We start from the raw sequence: 16,864 nt of genomic DNA, 5'->3' as shown, positions 1-16,864 counted from the left end.
CAGCTTGTGCCATTCTGTATTCTTCTTTGTTAGCCAGCTGTTATCTACGTAGACAGATGTTTGATTTTCTCTTCTCTTGATGCCCCCTAATTTAACACAGAACAAAGAATGAAAATTTTTACAGAGAGGAATGTGAGATGCAGTCCTCAATGAACTTGCAATTCCTCTGTTGCAAGATGAGTGAGGCATCTACTACAATCATAATGGCTTAACCATTCATTTTCAAAGGCTCAACATACACAGAACAAATTTTAAAAAGTCCAATATAAGAAATAACATTTGATAGAGAGATAAAAGACATATATAGAAGAGAGAATTGTAAATACATAAAAATCAAAGACAATAAAAATGCTGCAAATTTGCAAATGTAAATATCACGTCACAGATGACTTACAACAAGATTCATGTATCAAAAAATGAGCAGCTAATTTGTCTAACTAGTGGGATAATCGAATGTGTAGCACCTTTGCTTGGTTTTTAAGAGCTTCATGAAATAACATGCTACATGTGAATTACAACATACAAGTAGTTGCATGACAGTTTCACAGTGTAAAGCCAGCCTAAGGCCTGTATTTGGATCTTTTACATACTAGTTTCATATTTCATAATAGTTGTTGAATTATAAGTGTGAAGATGAATAACTAAGATGAAGAATAATAAACCTCATTGTAAGAAGAAAACAAAATTGCATGTTAACACTCAGCAAAAAAAAAATCTCTTAACAGTTGAAAGCATATCATTTCTTATATCGAGATTGTTGTAAAAAATATCCTCTAGTCCTTTTCGATGGGCAAGAAATTTTACATTTGAATCATTTTTTTCTTGAAACAAGTCAAATTATCTGCCTAATTTATTAAAACAAGGTTGATAGTTTGTTATCTAAGCCAGAAAAACAAACAAACAAGTAAGTTGAATAATATTATGATATTCTTACTATAGTCTCATAATGAGAAATATTTGATATATTGACATGATTCAGTCTTGAAGACTGAAGTTTAAGGTGTTACAGCATTTGTTGTAACAGCATGAGGGGCACTAGCTTTCCAGCTTTAAAACAGAGTGAAAAAAGTAGGTAGAAACACCAAAATCTGTTAAAGGTGAGAAAGGAGCTATGAGGAACCTGAATGTGAAATCTGAACAGATGTCAAATTGTTGAGAAATGATGTGCAAACCTGACACAGCTAGTTGGGTTTTGTCTGGTCCAGACAAATATCAAACTCTAGTGTGTGTGTGTGTGTATATGTGTGACACAGTCTGGTTCAGCAGCTGTTGCCCAGGTATCCAGCCGAGGTGAGCCTGGCTCTTCAGAACATGTCCCTGCTGGAACAGGAGTCAGTGGGCATTGGGGCTTCATACTCTGATGGAAAGCCCCAGTAACAGAGCCTCAGAGGAGCGAGCTCACAGCTTTGCTTTCATCTGTAACAGGTCACGTCTGAACGCATGCCAACAGCCGGCCATATTCTCTCTCTGTCTCTCTCTCTCTCTCTCTCTCTCTCTCTCTCTCTCTCTCTCAGTGAACACTTGGAGAGGACTCAGAGGTCTCTCAATGGGAATAGACAGCAGAACACAGAGGCCATGAAGAAATAGGAAAATAATCCCTCCCAGATGCTCCAAATGTGTGCATGCACACACGCTCACATGTACCGTACATATATCCTGATGCTCACAGTACACAGGACTATACAAATTAATAGTGATGTGCCTTTCACTCACATGCACTAACTAGTAGGAGCAAAAGAACAGCACTGACATTGCTGTGTACTCACTGCACACTAGCTGTGAACTTACGGCACAATCATTCACATTAATTTGCATATCATCACTGTCAGAACAAAACCTTAAATCTCCAAAAAAGCAAAGTCACTGGACTTTACAGGGCTTTGAAGTTAGATAAGACTGTCTAACTTTACAGAAGAATGAAAAAACCTTCTTGACTTTCAATGTGAGTTAATGTAACAAAACTTTATACAATCATTTTGGACCATATCTTGATGAAGTTGTTTTGCCCTTTAAAAGAAAATTTGTTAAAAGGAAACATTGCGAGACAAACGTTTCCTATTAACTCAAACTAAGACTAGCCATCATCTATCCCTCTGACCAATGAGGTTTAAGCTGGTGCCCACCTTAAGGATATTTGAACACAGTACCCAACAATAATTACCTTTGTATATGCCATGGAGGGCACATTTTTTGGACATTTAGATTGTCCAACTTGATTCATAATGGCAAAAGATGGAAACGATCTGTTTAAGCAGAATTGTCCTGTTTTGTGTTTAATTCTGTTTAGTAATCAGCACTTATTACAGTGTATTACTGTGCTATTTTGCTGAAGTCTGAAGAAAACAACATGCAAGAAAGAATTTCATTGCACTTTATGTACACGACACTAAAGAACTTTGCCTTGGCTTGAGATTGTGGGTAAGCCTAACTGACCCGCTCCACTCACAGATGCATTTCATTATACCAACTCTTGCAAGGTCGGACAAGCTTTACAGAACAACAACAAAAAATCCCATTAAAACTAACGAGAAATTAAATCAACCTTCATTTATATATGCTACATAACACTGACTTTACCATCTAAATGTTATGTTACAGAGCTGGAATATATTGTTGTTGCAAATTGAAATTAGGCATGTTGGAAACAGCAATATCTATGTTTACATGCATACCAATGGTTTGATATTTAGTCTGACTATGACTGCTAGTCTAACTAAGATCTTAGTTGAGCTAAGCTGTGGTCCAGGTCCATATTTGCAGTGTTTGAGAGACAGGGGTGTTTACCATTGTACAGGTAGACAACACTGGCATGCATGTAAATTGGATTATAAATGGACTAGTTTTTAACACAACTCATGTAAACATCTTGGTTCGGTCTAATTTCTTACACTAACTCAGCACTTAGTCAGGCTATAAAATACATATAAATGTAGTTATTGACAAATTTGCCACCATGTTAAGGTTAGCTCGATCCAGATCTATATTAACACACCTATAAAATAAATAGGTCTCCCCCTCTCACATACAATGCTACCAAGCTGATAGAGTGAAGGCTAGCATGTGCTTCCTCCACTACACATGACACCAACATTTGCATCTTTTCTGAAATGTCAGCTCAACGTGCTTCAAGAAGAACACTAACTGCCAGTTAACAGACATCCTTGTTAGCTAACATCATGCTGAGTGATGGGAGAAGAAGGAAGGCCATCCTACCCACCCAGAGAGATCAAGGCTGATTATGCTGGACTCCCAGCCATTGATAGCTGTGGCATCGCCAGAAATCCCAACTACAGGGCCAATAATTAAACCAGTTCCCAATCCCAGTCCTGGCATCCCCACACTACGCACATTTTTGTGCTTTGACTCATTAAGTACACCAGAATCAACTAATGAACTAATTGCATTGCCTTGATGGCTGGGTCAGGTGTGAGCAGGTAGGTAAAACATTAGAAATGTGCAGAGTATGAGTCACCAGGACTGAGATTGGGAACCCCTGAGAAGGTTGTGCCGTTCTGGAGCCAATTTTTAAAATAGGCATGATGACAGAAACTGAGTATGCAACAATTTGCCAATCTTTTCTAAAGCTTGTCCAACCTCACAGCTGTTGCTACCAAAGAACGCATTAGTGGGCAGAGCATGGAAAGGCCAATCAGAGTTGTGTGATATTGTATGTGTGCTACAGTGCGCATTCAGTAGTGCAACACACTGCAACACTAAAGCACATTATTTTCTGTTCCAGCCTGCTCAGCCTAAATGACAAGATGCTTCTGCTCTGCCAGGAAAAAATCTTTCGACCATAAAGCATGCACACACACACACACACACTCAGAGGGAAGGCATCACTGAACAAGGTGTCTCTTTAATGCCTTTCAGCTGCTCAAACAGGCAGAGCATTGTGTGTGTGCTGTGCCTGCTGCTGCAGGACAGGTAATGCAGACACATCTCTACACTCTGCACACAGACAGCCTCTGTGTTTCGTGTGTATGTGCATGTGCTGAGCCCTAGACAGCACCCTGGGTTAACAAGGCATCTCGGGATCTTTCTGTTAGATCTGGGGGCTCCGGCCTCACTCGTCCTGCCTGTCATCACCATTGCTTTAATACACACAAGGGCAAGGCAAGGAGATTCCAACTCACATCCATACACATGCTATCTCTCTGCAACCCCCTCACCCCCTCAGATAAATGGGATGTCCCCCAGGTCCAATCTCAGTCTGCATCTTAACCCCCTTAAACTCTACACTGTTCGAAATAAAGGTTCTGTGCAGATACGTTTTTCATTACAAACAATGTAAATGTACCCTCAAATGTACAAAACAGTGGTTTTAAGGTCAAATTGTGTTCCTCAAATAAGTCTTTTCCAGAGGAAAAGTGTATATTTGTACCTTTTCATAACCTACTTTTCAAAAAACAGAACAATAAAATAAAAAGCCTGGAGACAAGAGGGGGTATGTGGAGTTAATACAATTTAGAAAATGTAATTTCAATGGATTATGGTACAGTTATGTTCCCCGACTAAAGGTACTGACATGTACCTTTGAAGGCACCACCCCAGTGACAAGAGGGGTACTGCCCCAGTGACAGCTTTCTGCATTTGGCTGAACCTGGAGCTCCTTCAGCAACACATGTGCTGTCTGAATCCACATTGCGCCATTATTGTTATTGAGTCTGGTGTCTGCAATGCTATGAACATCCAGATTATCTGTGAAAATCTTGTCCTTCAGAGTAAAAATATTATTATTTAGTACACAAATACATAATGTCACTGTTGTGACAAAAATCTCCAAAATGGTAACTTTACAGGAGAAGAAAAACATTCTTATCTTTCAGTGCCTGTAAATAAAATAGGATTTTTTTTCAGGTAATGTATCATGTATCATACCATTTTAACATAATGTAAAGAACATCTGATATTTTCAAATCATGTCAAAAAATGACAAAACTGGATTTCCAACAGCAACCATGTGTTTTGTACTGTATCTCAATCTTTTAGCGTATCTGAAGTAGTGTTTGATTTATAGAGAAATTAAAAAAGTAACAATTGCCCCCTGTTCACTTATACTACCCCATACCCAGGGGCAGTCATGGGCTGGAGGGGGCAGTCATAGGCTGAAGGTTAGGGAACCAGCCCTGTGACCGGAAGGTTGCTGAGCCAACAGTACATGACTAAAGTGCCCTTGAGCAAGGCACCTAACCCCCAACTGCTCCCTGGGCACTGTGGATAGTGCTGCCCACCACTCTGAGCAAGTGTGCTCAATGCCCTCTAGTGTGTGTGTACACTAGTGTGTATGTGGTGTTTCACTACATGGATAGGTTAAATGTGGAGGTGAAATTTCCCCGTTGTGGGACTAATAAGGGTCACTTAATCACTTAATCACTTAATTCTAATCAGCTAGTGCAATGGTTCTCCTGGAGCACCACTGTCCTGCGTGTTGCAGTGTTTTGCCTGCTCTAACAAACCCAGTTCACCTCAAGAAAAGCCTGTTCATGAGTTACTTATTTGTTTCAGATGTGAGCAGAGAAACTTTAACATGTGCAGGACAATTGTACTTTTTCTTATAGAAATAAAATATATTCCCAGTGGATTTATCAAATCAAGTATTTTGGCTATGTTCATATATTTTCAAATGTATTTGATAAATGCATTTACATGCATTTATTTTTGTATGGTACATTTCTATGTGCCATATTACACCATACATTTTAAGATAAATATATTATAAAATATATTTAGCTAATATGGCAATATATTGTGAAATACATTTCAGTGTTTTGAATGTATTTCAGCATGGACTGCAATGTATTTGAAATGTATTTCAAATATGTAGAAATACATGTCCATGTATTTTTTCCATATGGAATAGGACCAGGATTAATAACTACTGTACTAGTCAAATCCTATACATTCAGAGGCTCCTTTAGTAAAGTTACCCATAGGAAAGAAAATCAGTAAGAGATCTTCTTAATATCCCTGCAGTTTCTCCAAGACAACAATGAGATCACATAGAAAGACAAATGAGACTTACTGCTCAGATGTTTCTACTGAGCAAAACAGCCCAGTAAACTCACGTCTCCTCCTGAGTTTAGCAGAGATCTCAATAAAGTTACACATTGTGCTCGGATTTGCCAAGACAATAACACTGATGTTTATCACCAACTCAGCTATGAACCAGAAGAACAATATGAGCCATTTCTCATCAACATTCTCAGTTCTCCTGCTGTGAGTAATTATCAGGGCCCAGGCATCTCATGTCTTTTTTTGTGTAATGCTATTTCTCCTACGTGGTTTTAGGAGAATCACCATTAAGTGTCCTCAGCCAGTGAAGACATTTAAGCAATTTGTTTTGGTAACACTTTATTTGGAGTGGTCATTTGAAGATGATCAATAAACTCTTAACAGATTATCAGTAACACATCAACAACATATCAGTGAAGTAGCAGTAGTGCAGCATCTGAATACATTGAGGTAAAAAACTTGTAGATGTTCTGTCGATACATTACTTACATTAAGTAGATGTAGTGTTCATATGTTACTTCCATTACATAAAACCTAACCTTACCCAACCTTACCCAAAACCTAACCCTAACCCTAATCCTAACCTTAGCTCGTTAACTCTGTTGAGTGTTTGTTTCATCTGAAAAGGACCACTCAAAATAAAGTGTCACCTATGTTTTTCCCCATCTGGAAATAGTACTTCATATGTAAGATATGCATGTATGAAATTGAGGAAGTGAAGTTTAGAGTTTAAGGGGTTAAAAGAGAGAGCTTTCTACAGAAATGTCTGCAGCCAGGGCAGAACAGAATGGTGCCAGCTTAGAAGGCCTTGGCAAAGAAAGTGAGGAAGAGGGGAAAGGAAGAGGGAGAGACAAGGTGCTCCAAAAGAGACAAAGGAAGAGGAAAGAACATTTCACAGCTGATCAGGTCCAATCACATGAGCTAGGAGGAGATGTGAATGCATAGTACTGCTCTGTCTGAGGGTGCCAAGAATTCAAATAGGCAAAGGGCTATTCCAGGGCTATCCAAAATTTATTTTGGATGAAAAAAAACTGAAAAATGAAAAATATGTCTGTGGAAGATGTGCGTGTTCTGAATAAATATAGGTAAGAAGGTCAGAACCAGTGTGGTTTTCAGTCTGGTCAGTGGCTTGCAAAATAGTTTGGGAAGAAACAGTGCAATTCCAGGCTTTCAACAGAAGAGGGCAGCGTATCAACCACAGATCAGTCAAGACGCAAGATCTTTACAATTAATGTGACTGAACATGTTACTGCTTCAGCTGCTATAGAAAAATATTATGTGAATGTGGGTTATCTTGAAGTTATCTGACCTACATGTGTGAGTTTGGAATAAGAAGCTGTAGACAGAGCTGAGAACTTTGCATGTTGCCAGTGAAACTGTAAGTGAGTGCAGACCATTAGTACCTCTCAGACTAAGGTCTCCTGAAGAAGACCTTTCTGCAGGTCCTGACTTCTGCAGTATTTGGATGAAGCTCTATTGCACACATGCTGCAGTACTCCAGATGCATTGAGAAGCCATTGGACGGCGTAGCTGCTAATGAATCGTGTCGCAACTTCGTGAGAAAATGCTGAAAGAAGAGGGCTGGCCCTTTTCCCTGTGGGCACACGGGAGGAACAGAGAGCATAAAGAGCGCCAGGAGAGCTTCTGTTTCCTAGGTCCCTGCACACAGCCCAGTGAGTTGGCTGCCATTTTGGATGTGAGTTGTGAGCCTGGAATGTTCCCTTAATGAATTTGGGGATATGACTGCAGAGGGAGGCATGCTAGTGTCATCAAAATTTATGGAGGAGATGATGAGACTTAGTCACTCAGCGACCCTAAGAAATGAGACAGACAGAGCACATTGTGTTAACACTTCTCATAATTTCTTGGGTTGTAGCCCCAGCTAACTGTTTTTTAATCCATCACAAAAGCACATACACAGAAATATTTAAAGGGCCCATATCATGCAAAACCAAATTTCCTCCCTTTTTGGAAATAAAGGTTTTTGATGTAAGATGTAAACACTGCTAAACCTTTACTGTTCTCTCTAGTCCACAAAGTCCTGCAAAAACAGCCTGTATCAGTTCATTGGTTTTGTGATGTCACAAAATCAGCACATTCACATATACAGTCATATGCAAATGTTTGAAAACGTCCAGTCAAATTACATTTTGTTGATTTTCTAAGTGAAAATAAGGTAAAACATCCTCTACTAGGAATAAACTTAAATATGGCATTTATCTAAACATTTTAGTGCACAATTTCTATTCATTCACTAAGTTTGACAAATTGGGAATATATATATATATATATATATATATATATATATGTATAAATATAGATAAATTATGATAAACCTGTTCTAACTTTTTATGTCTTAATCTTTTTTCAAATATGTTAAAATGTTAAGTTCAGCAAATAGACAGTAATTATGCATTAATGCACAGAAGTGTCTTCTCTATTAAGGATGTGTACTTTTTTACTTAGAAAATCAATAAAATGTAATTTGACTGGGGTGCCCAAACTGTAGTTCCCTATTCAGCCTACAGCATCTCATCCACACCCATTCACTCTGGAGTTATGAGATTTTCTTCAGCCCAGACTCCTTTTTGAGCAAAGTGCAATACAGCTCAGCAAGTCAGAACAGAGATTATTTACATATATCAGTCTTAAAGGCACAGTAACAAAAAAACAGCCTGTTTAAATTTAATGCACAGAGAAATGTTGTAAAATGGTCACATAAAAATGAATTATTGCTGTTTTTGGTATAAAAATACATTGCACTAGGACTTCATAGAAAAAAAACATGAGAGAACCATAGGATATGGGCCCTTTATGAATTGTATACAGTGCTCTTTGTGGACAATGTCCAGTGGTGAGTCATGGAGATCCTGACCATGATCTGAATAACATGAAAGCCAAAGTAACTAGTCTCAACACTGTGAATGTAAGCTATATGGGCACTACTGCATGCTACTCTGTGGAATACATGGTGTGTGTGGATATAATTAGGCCCCCTTCTGTGGTTTTAGGGTGTGACGGAGGCTGACAGTGCCTGCTCCAGCTCCTGTCACTCTGTTCCTGTCTTACACAGCTTGATTATTCTGCTTACATTCCATCTGTTCTTCCTACATGTTTAAATGCGTGACCTTCTAACCTGAATATTGCTACTCAGCACATCTGCTTCTACCATTACGGCAGCCTGTTTGAAAATAAATGCAGTAAATAACGCTGACAAAAGAGCACGGCCTATGAGAGTCAACAGAACTGGATAAGTATTACAATATAGATTCTGAAAAGGAATTACTTCATTCAACGCCCCGTTCACCCCACACCACCCCACTCATCTGTAAGTGTCTGTGTGCGTCTGCACTCTCTATAGGCACTTGAGGATTTAAAAAAAGATAGAAGCTCAACGCAGAATTTCCAAAGCACTGAATGTGTTATAATTGTAGACAGTAGAGTACAATGAAACAATCATCCAGGGTAGATGTTGTTACGTCACTGGATAACGGCTCATGCAGAAGTCATATTAACCAAAGTGCAAAAAACAAAAACCTTGCGTAAAAAAGTATTTATAGAATTTCATTCAGTCAGTATACAGCGGACAGTGAGCAGGTCATTTAGCCTATTTACAGAAGAACCCTGTAAAGCATAACAACAGTGCACCAAAATGAAGAATGATCCTGCAGGATAACACGCTGTGAAAATGGCTCGTCAGTTCAACCTAAAAAAGTTACTTAATGTAGTAACAAGCAATTGAACTAGTTTTATTCAACTCAGAAATTACTTGGATTGGAAGAATCGATCATTCAAAGTATTTATTTAGGTTGAATAAAACTAGTTAATTTCACTGTTGTCGGAACAAAACCTTGTATCTCTAAAATGGTAACTTTCCAGGAGAAGGAAAAACGTACTTTACTTTTAATGTAAGTCAATGGAACCAGACTTTTTTCCAAGCCATCTCGAGACGTTTCTGTTGGTCCGTTCATCATGAAATTTACAGGCAATGTAAAGGGCAACAGGTATTTTCAAATAATGTCAAAAACTGAAAACGGAGATATGAGGTTTTATTCTGACAGCAGCGATTTATTTGTTACCACATGAAGTAATTTAGGCTGAACTGACGAGCCATTTTTTACAGTGAGCCTATTTACAGAAGAACCCTGTAAAGCATAACAACCGTGCAGCAGAATGAAGAACAATCAGGAAAGCAAGGAATAAAACCAAACGAGATACAGTTTGCAGCAGTATTTTTTTTAACGCTTTGCAAAAATAGCACCAAACGTACGCGCAGATCTCGTGAAGTTGCTGTTTAGACAGAGCTTAATGCTCCATGCTGGACTTTTCCTCTGTGAATGAGGAAAGTCCAGCTGTTGGCCGCTGGCCGCCTGCGCGAGCTGCACGTGGAGAGGCGCTGTGTTACACATTTAACAGCCAAAGATCACAGCGGAGCGAGAACCCTCTCTCTCTCTCTCTCTCTCTCTCTCTCTCTCTCTCTCTCTCTAGTCTTCTCACGTTACTCTATGGATGTCGCGCGCTCCTCTCCACACGGGACAGCTTTCTCTTTCACAGTAACGAGCAGTGCGCTTTCGCGGGACGCCGTTTGAACTTTTTTTTTTCAGAGTGAAGAGCGGGGGAGCCCACCTCCTCCTCCTCCCTCTTTCCCTCACTCACTCACTCCCTCACTTTCTAAAAGTTTTCACCGTCAGCCTCGCGCGCGTGTAAGTAAATGCGAGGCGAAAGTCACGCGGCGAGTGCCGCTGCCCCGTTCTGAGGCGGCTGGAAGATGACCGAGCTCCGCGCCGAGCTTCACGCGGCAGCAGCAGCGGCGGCGGCGGCAGCGAGCACAACAACGGCGAGGAAGCAGCGGCTGATGGGCGCGGAGGAGCGCGCGGCGCCGCTCGTGCACTGCTTTGTGTGCGGCAGCGGCGTGACGCCGGGCAAAGAGCTGCGGCTGCCGGTGCGCTCTCGAGGCCGGGAGGGTGGCCCGTGCTTCCCGTTCCTGCAGGGCCAGGAGCCCGCGCCGGGCGCGCGGGACGTGGGGCCGGACGGGCACGCGCTCGTGTGCGCCGTGTGCCACTGCTTCCTGCGCGAGCAGTGGAACGCGTTCGAGCGCAGCCGCACGCCGCTTGACAAGCGCGTGTACTGGCTCAAGAGGCCACACCAGTGCGACTCGCGGCGGCTCGCGCGGGACTGGGGCGCCGCGCGCGACCCGGAGGCGAGAGGAGGAGGCGGCGGCGACGGATCCGAGTCATCGTCGCTGTCCGACAGCGAGAACGAGCAGGAGCTGGAGGACGGAGGAGAAAGCGGGAGCAGTAAAGCGCACGCGTCCGTGGACGGAGTTGGAAAACACGGAGCGAGGAACGGAGCGGGAGGAGCGGCCGGCACGCGGCGCACGGCGACCCGCTACGACGTGGGTGTGTACGGAGCTCGCGAGGCGCCAGGAGTCGAGAGGCGCGCGCCAGACGTCATGAATCACGTGGCCCAATCGCCACTGTACCCGGCGCGAGCTTACAGCGAGACGCCCGCGCGGCGCCACGATGGGATCGTGGCGCGCAGCAGCAAGCAGCTTCTCTTTGACGCGGGCGTTGATGACGTAGTCGCGGCGGCGGCCGTGGCATCAGCTGGAGCAGACAGTGACGTCATCAGCGCAGCTGACGGCAACGAGATCAACATGGCGAGCGAGGAGGAGGAAAGGGGGCGGGTCCACAGATGCGCGTGCTATGTGTGTGGCAGGAGGCTTCCACCAGGTGCCCGCTTTGAGGTGAGCGTGCAGAAGCAGGAGCGAGCCACCTCCGAGCCTTTCTTTCCCTTCCTGTGGCTCCACACCCCTCCGCCTGGTGCAGTGCCCCTCAGCCCTGGTGGGCGTACATTAGTCTGCGCCAGCTGCCACTCCTCGCTCCTGCAGCAGTGGCGGGCTTTTGAGCTGGCTGATGTGCCTGTCCTTCAGCGGCTCTACGTGGTGCCTCTGGATGCTGGCGCTGCTGACCCCCTCTCGCCCCCACTGGGCCATGTGGATGGAGCCGGGTCAGAGCGAGTACATGGAGTGCCCAAGATCCGCCCCCTGGCTCACTCTCTTGTTTCTAGGACTCCACCACGGCCGGCCAGAGAGGCCTGCTACCTGTGTGGGCAGGACTGTGGGCGGGACATCCGGGTGGCCTACGCCCGTGCTGGAGTGGGCAAAGCCCGTGGCACCATGTACTTCCCCTTTATTAACCTGCTGCCATGTCCACCGGATGCCCAGGGTATTCGTGATGGCCAGGTGCACTGCTGCACCACCTGCTACTCCATCCTGGAGGACATCTGGGCAGCGTACCGCCTGTGCCTCAGCGAGGAACTCATCACTTCTGTTAGCACCTTCCTTGGGAGATACCACCAGGCCACCAGTGGAGGAGGTGTCCTGGCCAGCCCCGGGGCCATTTCTACCTCTGTTCGAGTTACCACAGCAACAAGCCACACCTCCATCTGCTACCTGTGTGGGGTGGAGCTTTCCCCAGGTACGGAGTACCAACTTCGGGTCAATCCTCCAGGACGATGTGCGGAGAGAGAACCTTTCTTCCCCTTCCTGACGGTGCACCCGCCGGCCCCTCGCGCCCGCCCTGCCGATGCCACTGGCCTGGTTTCGGCCTGTGCCCTCTGCTACCATGACCTACTGGGACAGTGGGCCCAGCATGAGGGCTCAGGAACGGGACAGGGCCCTTCCAGCAGCCCTTGGTCACGGCAATACAGCTGTGACTCCTTCGTCTGCTTCTTCTGCCGGCGGGAGAAGAGGAGGCCGCTTGGCCTGAGGGCGGTCACCGTGTCCCGGCTGCCCGTCTTCCTGTACGCCCCGAGGGTCGGCCATATGCTGGTAGTGGATGACGGTAAGCAGCTGACCATCGGCTCCTGTGCAGAATGTAAGGCCATGGTGCTGGCTGGCCAGAACATGAGGCAAGATGCTGGTGTAGTGGACCGAGGAGGGGCGGCTGCAGGAAAACAGATGGTAAGCATGCTGTTCAGTTATGTACATTAACTTTGTACTTCGTCCATCACTGCACATTCGGTTCTTGGCATTTTGTTACTCAGCGGGAGTTTGATGGCTGTTTACAATGTTTATACATGCAATAACGTTTATCGTTGCTGTCATAAGAAAACTTTGTAACTCTGTGTTTATTTTTATGCAATTTGAAAACAACTGCTGATCCTTACATGGTGTGAATGCTTTGTGATGAATGGGCAAGCAAAGTTTTTACGTATAAGTTACACTTACAGATGTTAAGAAGTTTAAAGATTACTGGTTTTCTTATGATAGTGACATTATAGGTATCACACAGAAGCTTGCACATCTTCTGCTGGTGGTCCTAATGACTGGGAGCCCTGGGGTTGTGCTCTATCAGTGCTGTAAATGGCTCCTGGTTGGTGATGGTGTCCTAGGCCAGCATGTGGTAGTTAATCTGAAGCAGAGATAAGTAAGGGGTGACCTATGTGTTGATGTTGGAGTGCGATGGCGACTCACTACGTTTTCCAGCTTCGCTGTGGACAGTGGGGCGGCCCAGCCAGGCAGGGGGTAGATAAAGTGTGGAGCCTGTCGCATTAGTGAAATAAATATTTTGGGAGAGGGCTGCTTTCCTCCGACCGCCGTTAAAAACACACTGGGTTAACTCTCGGGGCCAAGGCAAGCTTTGTCTGTCTCCTGTGGTATTGAGAGAGGAAACAGAGCGCGTGTTCATAGAGAACAAGGCAAGATAGCCTGATGAAACGTTCTGCAGTTTAAACAAGAGAGACAGTGTGGAACGCATACTCACGCATGTGTGTTTGTCTTTGTATGTGTGGCATTTTCACCTCGTGAAGGATGACCCTGTTTTGTTGTTGTTTACTCTGTCTCTGCTCCAGTAAACTTTCCACTCTAATAAGCCCTGGTGGTCGACAGGGCCTTCTCCAGGCTGCATTTGAACCAGAGCTGCTGGACACTGGCCTCTGGAGGCCACCAGGCTCAGGCCAGTAAATAAGTAAGCCAATAAATAGTTCAGGGAGGGGTGACCGTATGAGGAGAGCAATGGAGGTGCGTGCACCATACTAGCATACATCAGGTGTAACATGAAGAGGGGTCGCAGGGTCCACTCAGCAGGGCAGCTATAGGAGCAAGAAGCTCTGTGGCATGTGCATGTGCATGTACATGGTTGTGTGTGTAACTAGGTAGGAAGGTGATGATGGCACCAGGGTGTGAATAAGATACTCATCTCAACTCAACTGTGTCATTCCACTCACACTATGTACAAGTGGGATGAATTGCAGTAGACACTTAAAAATAGAGGAATCAAAATGGTTCTTGGATTGGACACAAAGCAGACTGGGAAATGTCTTTAATTGGTACAGATTATGTTATGTGGAGGTTCTTCACACTAACACACCTCATTCACAAAAATTGTTCTTTTTTCCATTGAAACATTCTTCAACGAACCAAAAGTGGTTCTTCTATAGCATCACTCAACAACTAAGGATTAATGCATATATTACAAATATTGCATATTTAAAGATCATTTAGTACAGTGAGATAGTGGACAGTGTAGTACCAATAGAATGTACAGGATAATGTCTGTATATCTCCAAAAAAGTAACTGTACAGGAGAAGAAAAAAAACATTCTTGACTTCATTAAGTTGCATTTTAGACCATTTCAACTGGTCTGTTCATTATAAACATTTGACACAGTGTAAACAGCAACTGGCATTTTCAAATTATGTTTTGTTCCAAAAGGTTTGAACAGCAACAATATGCTAGTGACTGAGTCACTGTCCCTAGATAATATGAAAGTAATATGAAGTAAACCACATTCTTCAGTGAGTGGCCAGTGTTGATAAATGGGATTTCCACCTATATTTCTGTATAATTAAATCATTAAGTTGTAAACAACGTAGTTTATACACTGTTAGAAATGAAGGTTCTGTGCAGGTAAATTTTTTGTTCATCGAGGTACAAACAGTGTAAATGTACCTCAAAGGTAGACAGTGGTTTTAAGGTCAAATTGTGTACCTTACGTTTTTTTCAGTGGAAAAGTACATATTAGTACCTTTTCATGACCTAATGTTTTAAAATAGAGCAATAAAATAAAAGGCCTGGAGACGAGACGGGGTGTGTGGAGTCAGTACAATTTAGAAAATAATATATGGTACAGTTATGTTCCCTGACTAAAGGTGCTGAGATGAACCCTTGAGGGTCCCACCCCAGTGACGAGAGGGGTACATACAAAAATGTATTTATTTATTTATTTTTTCAGATAGATGTATTGTAAGGCATAATTGCATCCTCCAAATATAAATTTTTCACACATTCATTATCAGCATTACATAGAAAAATACAGAAGACATCTGTATGTTTTGCATAGTAAATTAATGGCTATATTTGCATTGTTGACATCGTGACTCCTGGTTTCTATCACCACCACTGGAAAAAAATCTGAATGTTTCTCTATAATGCACCATTTCACATTAAGCCACTCTGAATGACTTTGTTTAGATCTGAATGAATGTATTATGTAGAATTCATGAGGTACAAAGGTTTTCATCTACCTGTAGATGTCCTCTACAGGTAGGAGAGCTCTAAGCATCCCTCCAGCCTTCCACTGTCCAGCTGTTTGGCCTTGCCGCTAAGCGTTGTTCTCTGGAGTGGCTGGATTAAGTCATTCCTGAGTCTGCCTCCGACAGCGATGAGTGAGAGAGGAGGAGGTAGAGGAAGTGGTGTCTTTGTGAAGGTGTTTTGCTTGGAGCGCAGACGGGCTTCACTGGCTGAGCGCTGTGGAACGCACCCAAGAGCAGAAACAATGAGCCTGATCCAGCACGAGGAATGGAGAGGAAACACTGACAGATAATACTGGCCATGCTGGTCATGGAAGAATTCACTGTTTAATAGCAAACAATTAGGTTAGCGTAAGGGGCTGGAGGGCCGAACAAGACATGAGCGCGAACATCTGCGAGTGTCATTCACAAGAGAGTGTGCGAGAGAGAAAGTGCGTGAGTATGTGTGTTTGAGAGAGAGAAAGGGGCTTGTTGGAGACACCAGCTGTCTCATGTTGCTCTGTTTTGAACAAAAATCATTAGAGGTGAGAGAGAGAGGGGGGGAGAGGAGGAGGAGGAAAGAAAGGAGCAGGGCAATGGGGCTGAAGAGCATTCCCCTTTCACTCTTATTTGTATGATAGATGGAGGTAATAACTAGCTACATTTACTCAGATCCATATACTTGGGGAATTCCAATGATATTTCATCTCTGCATCATTCAATCGTTGAGATTTAAGCAAAGCCATTCAGAGTGGTTTGATATGAAATGGTGCATTGCAGAGAAACTGACTCAGGTCTCTTGTATCAACATACATCAACCGTGAAAGGATTTTTAAAAATATGTTTTAGGCCAAAACTTTGCCTTAAAACTATCATAAAAGAATGTCAGACGTCAAGTTCACCATCACTATGAACAGTTCTGTTTCTCTAGAAGGGAGCATTTCACATCAAACCACATGGAATGACTTTGTTTATGTATTAATATTGTATTTTAGGAAAAGGAATTCCCTTTAAAAGAAAAAATCTGACAGATCCGCACTCTGAAAATGAAAACACTCTCTTTAGCAATTCACACAGAGTTATTAAATCTCTCTTTTTTTGTTTAATCTTTGGCTGATCTGTTTGTTACACCATCCAGACTGCTTTGCTTTTGTCGCACCTTTCACTTTGGATCTTTAGCATTTTATTTTAGACCAGAAGAAGCCCCAAAAATTCCTCTGCTGATAGATATTAGATGTACTAAGATGTACTGCCTTTCTATAGAGAACTATGTTTTTTTGCTGTGTTACTTTTAGTTCTATTTGAGTCACTATTTATATGATGTAACAACGCTTT

General features: G+C 43.1%; 1 protein-coding gene across 1 annotated transcript in view; it reads left to right on the top strand.

Moving 5' to 3' along the window:
• The first annotated feature begins 11,666 nt into the window (after window positions 1-11,666).
• Window positions 11,667-16,864, top strand: part of gse1 (Gse1 coiled-coil protein) — a 290,630-nt gene continuing 285,432 nt past the window's right edge. Inside the window, exon 1 of the mRNA XM_036584594.1 lies at window positions 11,667-12,979. Within this exon, the coding sequence (XP_036440487.1) occupies window positions 11,672-12,979 (1,308 nt within the window). The 5' untranslated portion in view covers window positions 11,667-11,671. The remainder of the gene's footprint in view (window positions 12,980-16,864) is intronic.

The sequence above is a fragment of the Colossoma macropomum genome, unplaced genomic scaffold (genome assembly GCF_904425465.1).
Source record: "Colossoma macropomum unplaced genomic scaffold, Colossoma_macropomum, whole genome shotgun sequence".
NCBI lineage: Eukaryota > Metazoa > Chordata > Actinopteri > Characiformes > Serrasalmidae > Colossoma > Colossoma macropomum.
This window is presented reverse-complemented; position numbering and strand designations above follow the sequence as displayed.